Source organism: Zeus faber, assembly GCF_960531495.2.
Source record: "Zeus faber genome assembly, chromosome: 6".
Lineage (NCBI taxonomy): Eukaryota > Metazoa > Chordata > Actinopteri > Zeiformes > Zeidae > Zeus > Zeus faber.
The window spans coordinates 19,972,046-19,989,380 of NC_137201.1; the positions used below are offsets into that span (position 1 = coordinate 19,972,046).

General features: G+C 45.1%; 1 protein-coding gene across 1 annotated transcript; it reads right to left on the minus strand.

Moving 5' to 3' along the window:
• Window positions 1-2,798: 2,798 nt before the first annotated feature.
• Window positions 2,799-16,795, minus strand: rfx7b (regulatory factor X7b; the record flags this gene model as incomplete). Its single annotated transcript, XM_080001987.1, has 10 exons — window positions 2,799-9,043; window positions 9,498-9,793; window positions 10,229-10,436; window positions 10,539-10,611; window positions 12,843-12,974; window positions 13,521-13,643; window positions 13,781-13,819; window positions 14,514-14,599; window positions 16,177-16,210; window positions 16,668-16,795. The coding sequence occupies 10 exons, from the start codon at window positions 16,793-16,795 to the stop codon at window positions 5,693-5,695; spliced, it is 4,470 nt and encodes a 1,489-aa protein (XP_079858113.1). The 3' UTR covers window positions 2,799-5,692.
• Window positions 16,796-17,335: the final 540 nt, after the last annotated feature.

Sequence of the window (17,335 nt, forward strand, 5' to 3'; positions counted from 1 at the left end):
ACAATAAAGTAGTACAGGTCTACAAGGATATGGACCTATGGACCATTGATAAGCAATCCTAGATCTACAGTTTGATAGATCTGATAGGTGAGAGGCGCCCTGATATAAAAAATATATATATATTTGACTGACGTAACGTGATGTAGCGTAGTCTATCATTCAAAATGTAGTAGAGTAAAAACTGCCGTGAAATGCAATGCAGTAACGGATTATATTTAAGTACGTGTAGACGCTTTAAAAATAAGGCAACGAGATACTTTGTTACTTTTCACCGCTCTTTCCCATCCAGCAGCATTCCAAAAACGTTGTTTATGTTGAACTTTATTTAACCAGGTACCTGAGAGAGAAGACTATTTCATACAAATGCATTGTCCAATATGGGTTTACGGGATGAGTCGGTGATCAGGCCATATAAGACAGCTGCTCTGGCCACAGAACCTGATAATTATGAGGAGATATTGATGTCTGCAAGTTGGCTGCTTAATGAATTCAGGTATTGATCCGACGACCGTGTCTTTTGACAATGACCCTCCGCCCCCCAGCCCTCATTCAGCCACAGCACAATGGGCTCCAGCTGTGAGAGAGCGGCCGTGCTGCATCAGCAGAGCCCCCTCCACCCTGACATGTAAACAAGGAGGAGCTTAGCCTCAAATACACCACGACAACCCCCAACCCCCCCCCCCCCCCCCTCTTTCTGCATTTCATAAAAAATATCAATAAACAATGCTATAACGAGCGGCTGGAAGCCAGAAACGCGCAGCTCCACACTTGACAGGCCACACAGGTATGACGCAGAGCTCCAAAATAATGGTTACGATATTGGTGTCCAATATCGAATCCTCTCAAAGAATAAATTCCCGTTGCTTATTTAGGAAACTCTTCTTTTGACTTTTATTTAACTGGATGAAGTGATTTCTTTGGAGCAGGGGTCTCAAACTACAGGCCCCGGGGCCACAATCGGCCCACAAGACAACTGAATGTGGCCCGCTGCATGGTAATAATAAATTGATTAATCTGACCCGCAAATATATATTTTTTCAAATCACAATGCTTGATTAATCCACAAAAATGTACTTAATGTTTTCAAAATATAAATCAGAATGAAATCGATCATAAGAGAGACATTTCTAACGGGATTACAAGGCAATTCACTAATGTTCGGGAGAAACAAACCAAAACAAAACAAAAATGGAGGCAGGTCTTCCCTCGAAGTTCAACACAGCCCCCCTAGAAGACGACAACTTGGCCGGTGGCGCCCGGGTCATTTGAGTTTCAGACCGGGTATATATAGAGGAAGGTTAAATCCTAGTTTTCACTCTATATTAATGTGTTTGTCTATTCACCCATAATTGGCACCGTTCAATTTCAAGCTTTATCTTTATGTTTAATCTTTCTATTAAAATGTTTAATTTTGTCAGTACAAACACATTTCACGGCCAAGTTATTTGACTGCATCCACAGCGTAAACAAACAGGAAACTTCCCGATGAAATGTGTTGACTCATGGAGCCCGATGGGGCGGTGTGGAGGCTGAGAGCTCCACATGGCTCTGGGTCAAGCTGAGAGGCCATGATCAATAGGGTAAAGGTCATTAACATGTTATGAATATCATGAGGCCCTGGGAACGCGGAGTAGAGGGCCACAGCGCTGAGTGCTGATTGGCCGGCGGCCGTGTGTGGTAGAGGCCACTCCCCCGAATCACCCCAGAGGTCAGCTGAAGGGCTGACACGACCTCTGACCCCGGGCCAGAAGATTGACGGAAAGGATTTGCTTTCCCCATAAACTTGACTGCTAAAATATTAAAGAATCGTCACAGCACATTTTGTAAATTCTGTATATTTATACATCTGATTACTTCTGTTTTACATTTTTTGTCTATTTGTATATGACTGATATTTTTTTTAGACTTTGCATATGTTTTTTTAGACTCAAAATGCTTATCGTCTGCAGCGTAACGCACCAAACCTCACCACGACAAATTCCTCGTATATATAAATTTACCTGATTCTGATAAACCACAGACAATATTATTTCAGAGAACACAGTGCACCATCTATTTTTTAGGAACAGATGAAACGGTAAAAATAGCTGCACTGAGGACATGGACCATTGACTTGTGTTCATATTGTTAATAAAATAAATCGTTCTTTCGGGTTTATTGTAGTCTTTTACTTTCCTATTGTGACGGCAATTTGGGGGCGGGGGCGCACGCGCAACAACATTAAGTCGAAAACATGGGCGATATTTAACACTGTTGTTAAATTCACAATTCATTACTGCATTTCAATATAAAAATGTAAATAGTGATATGTGTGATTCAGACATACACGACTCTCCTCAAAGATACAGGAGCGTTGTTAGAATAAACTTTCTACCTAGAGCGCATTGTGTTGACCTGGTATGAAATGCGCTTTACAACTAAAGTGTGACTTGACTAGAGAAAAGTCTTAAACCCTTAAACTGAATTGAAAAAGCCACTCGGTTAAATAAATATACTCCTCAAGCTTTAGAAGACACGTTCGGCATTTAAGATTGTGGGTTTTTTTTTTTATAACGGCTTAAACGTTTGCCACATCGGACCGAATTTAAGCAGAGTGAGGAACTGCAGCAGAGCAATGCGTCCTCAGAGAGGTTGTGCCATGAACCATATAAGTATGACACAATACGATAAAAAAAACATACAATATAAATGTTGGAAAGCAACATTTCAATAAGGCCCGGGTTGAAAAATAGCAAAACCTATATTTCACTATCTCTGAAGTGCAGGAAAATAAAAACGAATGCTTTGGGAGAAGGAAATTCTTTAGAAAAGTTTATTGGCTTTTAAAACCACTTTAAAAATCTCACCAGTGAGTACTTTCCATTGAAAAAAGAAACAACGGGTTTGCAATATTAACAAGCTACTGTACATGAAGCAGTACACCAGACAACACCACAGAGGAAGGTTCTTCTACTGGTAGAAATGGACAAGATAGTCAAACAGAGTCGGTACTGGGTCAGTCAAAGGTACAGAACTAAGAGTCACTGCTTGATGGAGCTCCTGTACATCTTTACGGGTACGTTTTCCTTTCAAATTCAAATATCAGTGCCTTATTAACATTTTTTTTCTTTTAAATTAAGAGAACATGTTAACTTTCTTCACAAATGCATTTTGCGAAACTATGTAAAATCGTCAGGAAAAAAAACAAAATACAAAAAAGTCAGAACATGAGAAAAAACAACAATATTAACTTAGTAAACAGCACACAATGAAAGTTACAAAAAGTCATGACACTAGCACTGCCTGTCTGATTAACAGAACCCGCCCAAATCACAGAAGACAGTGGTTACCGAGGATACAAAGTACAATAAAAGTCATCACACATGCGTGCGTACAATCATTTATCAACATAATGAGCATGTAGGTCTTAAAAGGTTATTTCAACTTTTTTTTTCCTCAATGCTTTGTATTCTCATGTATGAGAATGAGTAAGAATGTGGATCTCACTGAGATTAATGCACATTTTGCTACAAGACAATTATATAGTCATTTTCTGACAATTCAATTCAATTTTCCTTGCTCATGTTGTCATAACAAAAATATTTTTTTTTTCTTTTTTTTTTTGCGGGCATCCATCATAACATTTGTCCATAAAGATGTGGAAAAGCCTTGTGTCGTAGAAATTTAGTGCAATAATGTGAACCTCCAAAGTTTGTTGAAACGCGAGTCGTTGACTTTTCCAGTGTCTGCTGAAAGCCTCTGAGCACAACGTCTGTCACAGAAATGTTTGAAACCAGCTAATAGTATCACTATTTTTTTTTCTCAATATACCATGCTATTGTTCTCGCTCAAAGCACACAATCACTTCTGCAACTGCAGAGTCCTATTATGTTGGAAAAGAAAAGAAAATACATCAGCAAGCTAGAGACCAAACAGACAGCATCACTTGTACAACAAATCCAATCAGAAATGTAACACACAACATACAGTATCTTCCCTACTAGAAATCTGTTAAGCTTCTCTTTTTTTTTTCTTCTCCATGGCACATAGACTTACCTAGAATAATGGCCATAATATAGTGTCTTGAGACATCAAATTTCTATGTATCTATCCTATTTACAGATGGAGCTTTAACATGACTTATACAACATTGACAATAGCCAGAAACTCAAGCAAGCATCCTACTACATCACAGAGCCTACCTGGCTCGCAGTGATGCTTTCAACATGCTGTCAGGTCCATAGTTACCTATAAAACATAGGACAGTGACCGTTTCAGAAATGTACATACTTTACATAGATTCTTGCAACTTAAATCTTTTTTTTTTTTTCCTCAAATGCAATAAAACTCCATTTTTTTCTCTTTTTTTTGTAATATCTCTGAGGATGCCCGTTTTCCTTGGTTCTGAATGCCAACTATTAGTGGATGTATGAGTCATAATCTCTTATGTTATTCGGAACGGTCATCTTTGGTATGGAAATAAGGCTGGATCTCTGCAAACACCAATCGTCACAACTCCTTCTAATCTCGAGGCGTCATTGACAACCTAACGTCAGGGAAGCCAAGCATTCCAGCCTCGGGACTTCAGTGGAACATAGCCATTCTCCATACCATCGATATTCTTATTCAACCCGGGAGTGTTGAATGCCAAAACAATTTTGTGAAAGCGTGCCTGCCAGGGTTATTAACGAAATGACAGCGTATCAAATTATTCTCAATATATTACTGATAAGGGCACACGCTGTTTAAATCGAAAGCCTATACAATATGCATCTATAGCACAGCAAAATAAAAATAAAAGAATAAGAAATAGTACTTAAAACGTTATTAGAGGAACAGCTGCCTTGATATGATGAAGCTCTGGATGGTTCTGAGGATATCTAAAGATTATACTATATACAGTTTCACTAAAGATGGCATAAGGCCTTGGACTTTGGGAATAAGGCAGCCAGTTGTTGATTCCTTCCAATGTATCGTCCACAAAGTGGCCTGAATTACCATCTCCTCCTTACAGAGTCGTCTACTCCCTTAAAGATATTAAACAGTACAAGTAGTATAGGCTTTAAGAAAATTTCACTCTTGAACAATGCTCAGACATGAAATCAGTATTTTCGCTGTTTTGGTATATGATAAAATATAAAGATTATGTCATAAATTCAGCACCTGGTAGCAACAGATGCTACCCTCTTTTGTTATATTCCGATATGGCAGGCAAACGTCCTACTTTATGTGCATATATCACAATTCCCAATATTATCTTTCCTTTTGGTTAAACGTGAACTGCACACTTTGAAAACAGTTAACAGCATACGCATTAGTCTTTTGTGCCAAATTTCTGTCTTATCTCACTATTAGGTGTTTGCTGAATACAAATATTGCATTATCGATCGACTATAATATGGAAGATTAAGCTTATTTTTGTGTTCATATCTTAGAAATCTGCAAGTGCTCACAATTGAAATGCATACATTTCTGGTTTCAGATGAGGGAGAGAAGTGTTGACGTACTGTTATTCAGGGTGATAAACAAACGTAAGAAACGATTTAAAAAAGATCAGTAGGAGAGATTTTCTGGTAAGCCTGGCACTTTAAACGAGACAAATGGCAAAGTCCAGACAAATCCCAACCAACTATAGTATAAAAACAGATATACGACATAGACACGAAACAAACAACAAGAAAGGGAAACCATAGAGAGAGTTAAAAAGATAACATCAGCCCAACATCTCTACTGTGGTCGGCTGGTCCTTGCTTTCCAACCAGTCGAAACTAGAGTTCACAGGATCACTGCATATCTGCTGAAAAAGCGGGTCGTTCTTCAGTTCTTCCAGTGTCGAGTCTTCGTACTGTTCCTGCTGCTGATTGGGGTCAAACAGCAGGTTGGTGTCCAACGTGTTAAGGTCAGTGATGCTACTGGACAGATCCGAGGTCAGTCTGATGTCGCTGGAAAACTCAGAGGCCACGGCGTTCAGCTCCGAGGCCACCTGACCCACCAACTGGGAGCTGGCGTTCAGGGCGTCGTCGCCCAACAAGTCCTTGACAGTGTTGTTGAAGTCCAGCTGCTGCTGCTCTTCCTCTACGTCCTGCTGCTGTGTGCTCTGGAGGAGGAGCTGGGCTTGGGCCTGGATGGGGTTCTCCTGGAGCTGCTGCTGGTCTTGCTCACTAGAGCCCGTTTGTGCTTGGCCGTCCGACCCAGAGAAGCTGACCTGGTCCGCGCCGCCACTGGTGAGGTAGCTGTGCTGCTGGATCTCAAAGGCAGCGGGACCGGAGCCGACCGGCAGCTGGGTCTGATGGGCGGATCCTCCAGCGAAGCTAGGCGTGGTCTCCAGGATCTGGGTGAGGTTCATGCGGGCCGTGTAGTTGGAGGGAAGGTTGTTGATGCCCAAGCCGCGGACTGAGTCGTCCCCTTCCGAGTCCATCTTGCTCAGGAGAACGTTGGTGATCTTGGTGGCGTTGTTCTGGGCCTGCATCGGCCCCATCTCACTCTGCATCATTACGTTCAGGGGAACCGACTGGCTGCGCTGGGCCATGCTGTGAACAGAGCCCACGTTCTGGTTGCCGGAGAGGATGTTGAGCACCTCGGCGGTGATGGGGGAGTTGAACGGGGAGATGACGGCTCGGGTGGTCATTGTGGTGGCGGTGCTGGTCTGAGGGCCAGTGTTGCCGCTGAAGTTCCTTTGGCGCACCGCAGGGCTAACGCTGCGACAACGGAAAGTGCTGGAACCGGACGAGGCAGGGGCCTTGTTGTCCAGCGGGGCAGGCACGGCAAAGCTCTCCTGCTTGTTTGGGGTGGACACGGTGACCTGCTGCTGTTGTTGTTGCTGCTGTGTTTGCTGCTGCTGCTGCTGCTGCTGCTGCTGCTGCTGCTGCTGCACTGGTGAGATGGGGGTCAGGCGGCCAAAGTTAGCATCCTGTCTAGATGGGGCCTGAAATGATTGACCGGGAATTGCAAACGCATGCGGTTTACGAAACTGATCATCCACCAGCTCTTGATAGCTGGGCAGAATGCCGATACTGTGATTGGAAAGTGGACCTGCGCTGTTGCTGTTGTAGCGGTTGTTGATCCAGTCCAGCTTGGCCTTGTCAGGGTGGGTGGCCATGGGCCTTTGCATGGGCTTGACAGGGCTGCTAGAGACAATGCTGGCCTCATGGAAACCTGTCATGCTGGAGTTAATGGGAGTGAAGGCAAAGGGGTTCCTGCACTCCACTGGACTCGGGGGGACACTGCTGCTGCAATTAGATAGCGGAGTGCTGATGGGGGTGTGGCGACCCATGACTCCATCTACAGGAGTGATGGGTGCCATACGAGAGCAAGGGCTCTCTCTGGTCAGGCTGTGCCCAAGTGTCATTTCAGAGGTGGGGGTGGGTGTTGGTGTCGGCGTAGGGGTGGGAGTGGGAGTCTGGACTGGGGTGGTGCTGCTATGGGCCGAGTGGTAGAATGCTGTACCAGCCTGGTGAGTACCGAGGATGGAACCTTGATTGCCAGTGGCCTGGCCCTGCAGAGACATGTCAACACAGCTACTTAAGAAAGGGTGCAGGCCCTTCAGCTTCATCTGCTCCTCCATCTGGACCAGCTCCTCCACGATGCTGTCCTGGGTCATGTCATCGTCGTTGAAGGGGAAGTAGTCCATGTTGGGCTGTGAGCCTGAAAAGTCCACCATTTCTTGCGTGTGGCTGAGCTGACCGACGGCCTCGGGCGCCTGGGTTATGATGGAAAGTTGGTCTGGGGGTGCCTGGCTGTGTTCAGCTGGCATCTGCTGGGCAAAAGCCTGTTTGCGGAGCTCATCCAGCTGCCCCTCCTCCCATATTGTGCTCTTTAAGTCCCCCATGACAGTGGCCTCATGCACTCCGGCTGATGAGTTGGCCGTGACATCACACGGGTCTGCGGTGATCTGCTGTAATAACGTCCTATCCGACCCACTTCTCCCAGGGGGCGCTGCGCTGCCATCGGTTCTGCCGGAATTTGGCGGTTTCGCCAAAAGTGCCTGGGGTTTCACAACAGTTTGGGAGCCATTGCCGTGGGTGATGGGCGAGTCGGAGAGTGCAAGAATCTGCGTGGGCCCGATGGTGGTGTGTTTGACGGTCCCTTTGCAGGGGGCGCTCTCAGGTCTGGCGGGGGTCCCAGGTCTGGGGATTCTCTTAACCGCAGTGCCGAGTCCAGGTTTGGGATTGTCAATGACGGCTAGGGGCTGCTGTGAGATAAAAACTCTCTTCACGGGAATCACATGGGACTCCATGCCGGGGCCTGTGCGCTTCCTGGGGCTCTTGGAGTCGAGGCAGGAATCCTTAGACGGAGTAACAGCCAAGCCGTTGGCGTTGTGATTATCAACTGTCAGGTACAAGGTACTGTCATTACAGTTACCAGCTACAGCTATGGAGGTGGGAGGGGACGTCGAGTCACTTTTTGTTCTGGCCAATTTGTCTGGAATGGGAGAGCATTTCACGAGGAAGCTGGGTTCACTGGCAGCCCTGCACTTGGTCACTTTCTCTTCTCTGACCCTGGCCGCTGAGCCAGGATTAATGGGTTTGTCTGTGCCCGAGAGGAGGCTGCCGTCACCCACTGCCTCCAACACCACCTTTGTGTCATTGTGGAGGATGTGAGTTGCGGCCAGAGCACCGGGTCTGATTGCCGTCGACTGCAGGGTGGTGGCGTGCTGGTAATCCTCTGAGGCAGACACAGTGCTCACCCCCGTGGAAGTTGTCCGTAGGGCCAAACTGCTGTTGATACTACTGCTGCTGCTGCTGCTGCTGGGGGCCAGAGATATGGCCGTCATTTTCACCACGTTAACGTGGGGGGTGGGCATAACAGTCTTGATAGGGCTGTTGGTGATGAGCAGGGTGGGAGGGGAGCGCAGTGTGATGGCACTGGTGGCCGAGGGCTTGGGCAGGATCTGGGCGTACCGGTGCCGTGCAAGGCGGTCGCCCACGGGGCTGGCCGAGATGTTCTGGGGAGTTTTGGGGGACTGCTTGAGAGACTGTGCCACCACCTGGAAGTTAACAGCAACCTTCCCCTCGGCCGTCCCGACTGGGCTGGGCGAGGTCATCAGCTGCCTGCTTCTCTGTACCTGGGAGACAGGGAGAGCATAAAATTAGGTGTTAAAACAAGATGAAAATTGGGGAAAATATATGGTCAAAATTTGCATTTTAGTTTCAGCTAGGCCTGGGTACCATTCAAATCATACCAGTACCGATGCAGATACCTTGGATTCACTGTCAGTTTGTCTTCTTTTTTTGTATTTAATTTAAGTTTTCAGTGGATAAGCAAACCCAGGCACATGCTATTATGGGTGGCAAAAAAGCCTATACTTTCTTTTCCCCTATAGGTATTTTTTTTTCTCTCTTTTTACTTAAAATCGTGAGTTAAAATTCAGCATGAAGAAAAACCTTGACGCGAAAATAAACTTGTCTTACTGACTCTGAAGATATCAACTACTCGGGTACTGAAATGAGGAATTCAACACCACAGAATTGAACACCAAATTTTGATGCCCAGCCCTAGAATCTACCGAAGCCCCGTACCGTTACTGGGCTGGGGACCGCTGCTACCACGATGCCGATGGTGGGCTGGGGGGAGAGCAGCGCGGGGCTGCTGCTGGGGATGGCGGGGCCGGGGGTGCTGGCCTCGGCCCGCTTGACCAGGGCCTCACTGGGCAGTGGGGAGTGCAGCTTCTGCTCCTGCTGCTTCTTCTGGATCTTACGCTGCAGTTGCTGCTTCGCGTCGACCGAGGGAGAGGGAAGCGTCTTCACCTGGGGCTGGAAGGAGTTGGCCTCAGCTGTGGGCACAAAGGCCGAGGCGGGGGTGGGCGTCTTCATACCTGGAAGAAGAGGGTTTTTTCAGTTAACAACACAAAAGGTTCTGAGTGTACCAGGTTCAGAAAGAAAAAATATTCAAAAGTATTTTGAGTCAACCATCTGGATTTGTTAATTTGCGCAAACCGAGACGTTCAACTAATAGCTCAGTGGTCAAAAACATGGCAGGAGGTATTTGCTGAGCCTGGAATTACCGTTACACATTCCACCAATATGCGGTTCTTATAAGGTTTAGAATAAGAAGTATCTTTACAGTATCTGATACAGTTTAAAGGTGGAACAAAGAATGTTTTTCCACATGAAGTCCAAATACAATAATACAATATGTGCTCTTGTGGGGTCTTTTTTTGTACCTACACCAAAAAAAAAAAAAACGCAAACTCGATGTTTGTATGTATTGTACTGGATGTTGCATGCATGTATTTGACGTTTGTTTTTACCTGTGGGGGTTCCCGTCATAACAGTGTGGGCGGCCGTGGACTTGGTGCCGATGTAGTGGCTGTTGAGCAGGAAGCGAGCGAGGTCCTCCACATGGTCAAACTGCCGACTCAGAACCTTCTGGGCCCACTCGCACACCAGGCCGCACGCCGCAGATCGCATCTCGTCCTCGGCGCTGGGCGACTGGCCCGACGGCTCCATCAACTCGCACTGCGGACGGAGGAGAGAGCCAGGCGAGGATGATTTCATTTCTCATCTTGGTTACGTGTGGGTTCATTTGGAAAGCAACGGACGAAACAAACCAAAACTTACCCCATCACCAGACTTTTGCAGATCCAGATTTGGTAAAGACGGCATGTGAACGAAAGCTTTCTTCCTCAAGCCACTATAACAGTATGTGGGGAGGAGTTAAGGGAGGGACACCGAGCAGTGAGCAACTCCAGAACTAGAGATGCACCAGAGTCTGCTTCCATGATATTCTGTCTGGACTAACGAGAGGTTTCCTTTCCCTTTTCTGAGATTTATTCCTAAGATCTGTATACTCGGCGTAAGAGAAAATTAACCGGTCCAAAACCTGCGAACAACCATAAATACACAGATGGTTGGATCCCATTTCCGAAATATCTGACTCCACACAACTGAAATCGACTTCATAAACTAAATTTCGAGGCGGCGGGGGGTCGCTCACATTTACAGATCTCAAGAAATTAGCTTTTGAAATGCTGTGCTGCGCTCTTGGTGATGGTTCACTGAAACTAATGTGATATCAAGCCATCATCTGAGATATTATTTTGGAACATTCTCTCAAACTTTATTGTCTGCGCTGGCCATTCCACGCCATATTAAAAGGACCCACCAAATTCCCAAGTTAACCGTGACTTATAGAATATCTCTTTATTGTCATTGTACAAGTAGGACACAACAAAATGCGTCCTCTGCATTTGATCCTTCCTACACCTAGGAGCAGTGGGCAGCCGCAGTGCAGCGCCCGGGGACCCACTCCAGTTCTTTTGCCAGTGCCTTGGTCAGGGGCACTGACAGGAGTATTAACCCCTTAAATGCTGTCCAACTCCACACAGAAAGGACCTGGAATGGCCAGGATTGGAACCCAGGACAGATCTCGCTGTGAGGAAACGGTGTATGTGTACAGCATGTGTACTAGAATGATTGTGTAAAACTAAATAGTAGTAGAAAGGCGTAACTTTAGCGTGAGAAGTGAGGAGGGGGCCAGGACGGAGGGGAGGGGGTGGCGTTTCCACACCACGCACGGCGCTTGTTTCGTTGCATCAGGAAACGGAGTAAAATGAAAGAACCTAGTTCTAAAATAAAAACACACTGTTTTGCCGCACTTTTCACGGGTGCCCCATCGCTGGCGCGCCGTGGGCACAGTCGGTACCGTCAGAGAGGGAGTAATCGGGGCATAGAGCCACGGTTATTTGAAATTATAGTTATGTTTACAATGATATACAACTCTGTCTCCCCCCCCATCATTTCAGCCCCTGTAGTAGCAGTACTTTAGTACCACGTACACTACACAATATCACATACAATGTTTCATTTTTTTTTCTCCTTGCCTTTGTCACAATACCAAGAAAATATGGAATTATTTTGAGAAAATAAAGATATTTTGATTAGAATGATTATTGTTTAGACAATACAACCTCCAACCTCCCATTTATTTTAATAATCATAAAAATTGGTAAGAATGTTTGTATATGAAGACAAGCGCTGCATTTTCAACGACGAGCCATGGTTTACATTGTATTGTGTGTATTGGTTTAATTACAGTATCAGTGCAGTGTAACAGAGAGTCTGATATTATGAACATGATAACTGCTGAAATATTACCTAATATTACTTCATTTGTTTTGTTAAATAAAACTGTAAATTAAACATCTAAAAAATGCTACGTACATTTGGTGGGGGTGGCCCTCAAACTATTACAACCAGGGCGCTCACAAAGCAGGATTTAGTGTTTAGTCAACTTTACACCTTGCTTGATCTAATCTGATCACTTTACATCGCCATGGTAACCGACACGTGGCGACCGTAACTGATGCTACACGACCAACCTGTTCTGCGGCAGGGGATATTCAGAATACGAGACTTTAAAAAGCTTTTATTGGACCAGTCGGCGGTCAGGACAGCGTCACAAAAGTGATGACACAGGTATGTACTGCATGGCTGAAATTAGGATCATTAGGATCATCGTCAATAGAATTTGTAAAATATCACAGGAATGATTTATGGAATGCATCTAATAATGCATTTGATTGTGATTATGCAAAATATAATATTTAGTTGTACATTTTCGTTATATTTTAATAATAGACAAGGCTGTGTTCATTTTTCCTGTTTGTCTGGGAACTGATTAGTTACAGGACAGGGCGTGGAGGAGATCATTTAGGAGGGAATAAGGTTGAAACTATAATATTCATTTCTCAAAATAACAACATATTTTTTTTATAATAGAGACAACTTTTCCCTGTTAGATATAGATAGTTTCTCAAAAGAAGGATGTCATGTGTTAGTTCAACACATGAAAAACACATACAGTATAAACATATAAATACACAGATACATGCACTTGAAGTCCAGACATAATGTCTCCATGACATTTTAAAAGGATATTTGGATTTGCCTCTCATGCCCAGGCGACGAGCCTTCATGTTGGGAAAGACGTTTTTCATTATCTTTCCAAAGTCTGCCGCGCTCAGTGGATTGTAGCCGAGATTGTCACAATAACTCCTGGAAGAAAAACAGGGAAAAAATTATAAATCACGCAGAAAAAATAACGATTTTGAAAAAAACAAACAAAAAGAAAAAAAAAAAAAAGAAAACACACAAGGATTCCATCATCGTTTGTACAGAAAAAATAAAAAACAAACAGGTGGATTCAAAGCCTGTGGGTGTTTGTATTACTCTTAACTAGAGCCGTGAACATTATTACCTGATCACAAATATTTGAGCAGGCAATGATTTTGTAAAATCTTTTCCACCCTGAAATGGAAATTTTCCACCCAATGTTAGAAATGTCGCAAGAATTAGTGACGCTCCCATCGGTGGGGTTCTGGAAAACGAAGTCTTCCCAAATGTATAAGTCCCAATATTCAAGGTCAGTAAATGGCTCTTCCTCATAAGGTGGGTGTGTTATAAACGCAGACTACGATAGTGGCGTAAAATGCAAGAACAAAAACAAGACAAACAGTCAGTGAACTTGTTAATGATTTGAGGGACAATGACTCATCTGTTCATATTTGGGGATGGGGACAGCCCTCCTCGGGATCCACTTACTTGTACTCATCATACACCTCTTGCTTTGGGAGGGACGTCTCCGGATGCTCTTCCAGGTGATTCCGTATCCAGTTGAATGCATACATTTGTTGTGTACGGCTTGATGACATGGAACTCTGATCACTGAGTTCGCATGAATAACAACAATAATAACGACAAAAAATAAGATTAAAATAAAAAAATAGAAAACAGCTGTGTTAGTGGGAAATGCATCGACCGACATGCATGATTTTCTTCCGTTAAAAGAGAAACTTTAGTACCATAATCCAGGAGTGGAGGACCCCCTCTGATTCTCAGTCCTAATGTGCAGTATTTTGGGGTTGAGGTGACGAATAGATATGAAACAAAGGAAAAACACAGACAGCTGGGTATAACATAGGCAAGATTGCGTCATAATAAGAATCAAGCATGTTGCGGGAATGGGTGAATCACAGCCTCTCGTTGGAAGAAGGGGTCCAAAACGAGCGGCCGGCACACGCCGTCCCCGAGATGGAGAGCTTCCGCCTCAAACTATCCCTTAATCTGAGCAAAAACACCAGAGGGGTGGAGGCGAGCGCCCGGTTCACTTCGACAACACGGGATTCGTCGTAATCACCTCGATGTGGCGGAGTGAACCCCGGCGGAATTAAGGGTGTTGAGCTCCGCCCTCCACCTATTCTGCTGACTTTGCTTGAGTCAAAAATGACATTTACGCGCCATTTATCACACACGTGAGAAAAATAATCTGCTAAGTGGGAAGGAGACACACGACAGGAAACTCCACAATCCCAATGCAGACAACACGGGCGACGCCGACAGCCAAAACATGAGAATTTTAACCTCAATTTATTTTTCAGAACTGATAGACCTAGAGTATAATCACGCTTCAAAAGCACGTCATTGGTAACGACATGTTTTTTTTAAATAAAGAAAAATGGGAATGACGAAAAAAAACCAAGGCCAAAATCCTTAATCGAAGTGGGTGTGAACTGTGAAGACGCGGGAACACAATACCTTTTATCATTGCCATTGCTGGGACCAGAAGGCAACTTAAGGTAGAGGTAGAGTTTTTCGATGTCTGTAAACTTCTCAACATCTTGCTGCGAAATTAGATGAGAAAGAGAAAAAGAGAAATATTCAGCGACAACGGCAAAGCCAAGTAAACTGAAATTTTTTTTTTTCCCCCAACCTATTACGAGTGTTGTTATCGAGACACCAGAGACGTAACCCGAAAGGGGGGGCGGTGATTTTGTTTATCCTGTTTTTCCTACGCCAAGTCGTCTTTGATAAATATGACTTGTTATGGAAACGTCGTAACGATAGAGAGCAGGGGGGCGTCCCATCGCTCCAAAACCATTTACACGTAATTCACGGGGAACACGAATCCGACCCGTCGCCGTCGTCCATAGCGTCGCCACTTTGAGACTTTATTTCATCATTTTGAAGAGGAAGTCGCTTTACATTCTCGGTCACGTTTCGGGGATATCTAACTCATGACATCACATCTTCTATGATGGATGGCTGAGGGATTTTAAGTAACTTCGGTAGATAATTGTGTGTGTGTGTGTGTGTGTGTGTGTGTGTGTGTGTTTTAGTGCTTCTGAAATTAAAGGTTGTCTTCGCAGCATCCACCTCCATTAGAACAGGAAGGAATGCCGCAGGGCAACCTAGTCCGAAGAACACCAAATTAACAGGTAAAAAAAAATCATGTTTATCAATCGACAATAACATCGGTAAGTGAAAGATAAGGGTCAGCGTTTCCGAAGGGCCCTTGAAAAAATACTGAAATAAACAATCATTTTCTCAATTGTTATTTAACTGTCATGTCCGTCAGGCAATTTTAACGTCTCTTAAGAAATATGACAGAAAAACAGTGTGTGATAACTACAACGTCGCCTAAGAGTCCATACAGCGGTCACAATCTAAACCTCTGTGTGATGGACTTTGTATATTCAATTTATCAATGATCACACCAAAGAATATTGTTAGGAAGTGACGCAGCTGTATTTACCAAGATATCACCGCTAATCTGATTACTGCTCTATAAATTTACTTTTTTTTTTTTACCGGGATAGCTGTTCAAAAATGCGCAAATTTAGTTTTTCTTTTGTTTGTTTTTCCACAGACAGTCCATAAAAAACCCGCAGTATGACATTTGGTAATATGTTCAATTATCCTGCTGTGGTGATGTAGTGAGGTGGTGTTTTCTTTTTAAAGCTTTGCTTCATGCACAACCAGTTTTGGAGAATGGAAAATAAAATACCACAACGTAAAGACTTGGAGTGGATGCACGGTGCATCGTTATAGCTATTACACAGTTATTGCTATTACACATAGTTATTGCTATTATACAGTTATTACTATTATACATAGTGATTGTTATTATACATAGTTATTGTTATTATACATAGTTATTGTTATTATACATTGTTATTGAGCCGTGCTACATAGGAGCAATTGCTCAATGCAATTGGAGAATTGGCAAACACAAACAAACATCCAAACATGCTGATTTTCCTATTGTTGTTTTACCAATACTTGTAGTCCCTTATACTTATGCTGAAGGTTGTACAAGCATGCAGAGGGCTGCTGCTTCCTCTGTTTGGGCCCACTGATTCAGCAAACACATGACATTACTGTGAATCCATCTAGCACAGGCAACGTAGCATTTACTCACCAATATGTTGTCCACTTTTGATTGTACAGATTTGCTGAAGGAGGAACAGAGCAAAAACAGAAACAGAGTTTATTCTACTGAAGCAGTTTTTTTTTTGTCAGTGCAGGTATTAATGTTGTTATGATCATGGTGCTGGTGTCCTGTGTTTATATGCACGGGCTCCGGGGTGAAGCTGCCAGAGCCTTGCACTGAACCGAGGGATGCGATCGAAAAGGGATTTGGGTGTTTCTGGTGTTTCTGGGGCTCCGGCGTGACACCTGTCATGCACATCAGCAGCATCGGGCTCTCCGTGGCCTCTGCTCGGTTCCCACCGGTCGGCAGTGTGCACCCACACCCGGCGTGCACCCTCCCCGTACACCTGGACCGGCGCACGGTCCCCCATCCGATCTGCACGAGCGGACCGGCCCGGGTCCCGGATCCGTCGTGCGATCGCGTGTCTCGGCTTTGTGCCGCGGCTCCGGGGCTCCGGGGAGCACCGGGAGCCTCCTTACCAAATCGAATTCTTTATTTTGAACTGCAGCGCGTTGGCCTCGGGGCCCTGCAGTCCTGGGACCAGCGCTGGGAGGGACCAGTGTCCCGGGCCGGGCTTCTGGTCGGACTGGTGCTGGTCCTCGGCCATCGCGGCGGCGGCGGCGGCGGTGCTGGGGGGCGGCGCAGGGAGCTTCAACGAGCAGGCCTCATCCTCCGGAGAGCGGCCCGGCCGCCGTGCGGGAGCGGACTGGATCGGGCTCGGCTAGGTCGACCACTCGGATCGACGATCAAACATGGCCACCGAGACGACGGGCAGAGCCGTGTGGAGGGCGAGACGAAACAAGGGCCGTGCGGGCGGCGAGAGGCATTTCGCGGCGGAGCCTTCTGCCGCAAATAGCACGCCTCCTGCTGCAGCCACTGGGTGCAGTGCCGCGGCCCTGCGCTGGGGGGCGCGGCGCAGGAAGCCGCTCGATCAGATAGATGGTGACAACGACGGTAAACAACTCCAATAATATTACTATTATTCATAGAGGAAATCATTGTTTGCTTCTGAATACTCGCACTGGTAGACCTATTTTTTTTTTTGTCTCGGGTGTTTGTCCCAACACATTTTAATTGGAAAATATAATAATAAGAAGAAGAAGAAGAAGAAGAAGAAAAAGGAGAAGAAGAAGAGGATAAAGAGCAA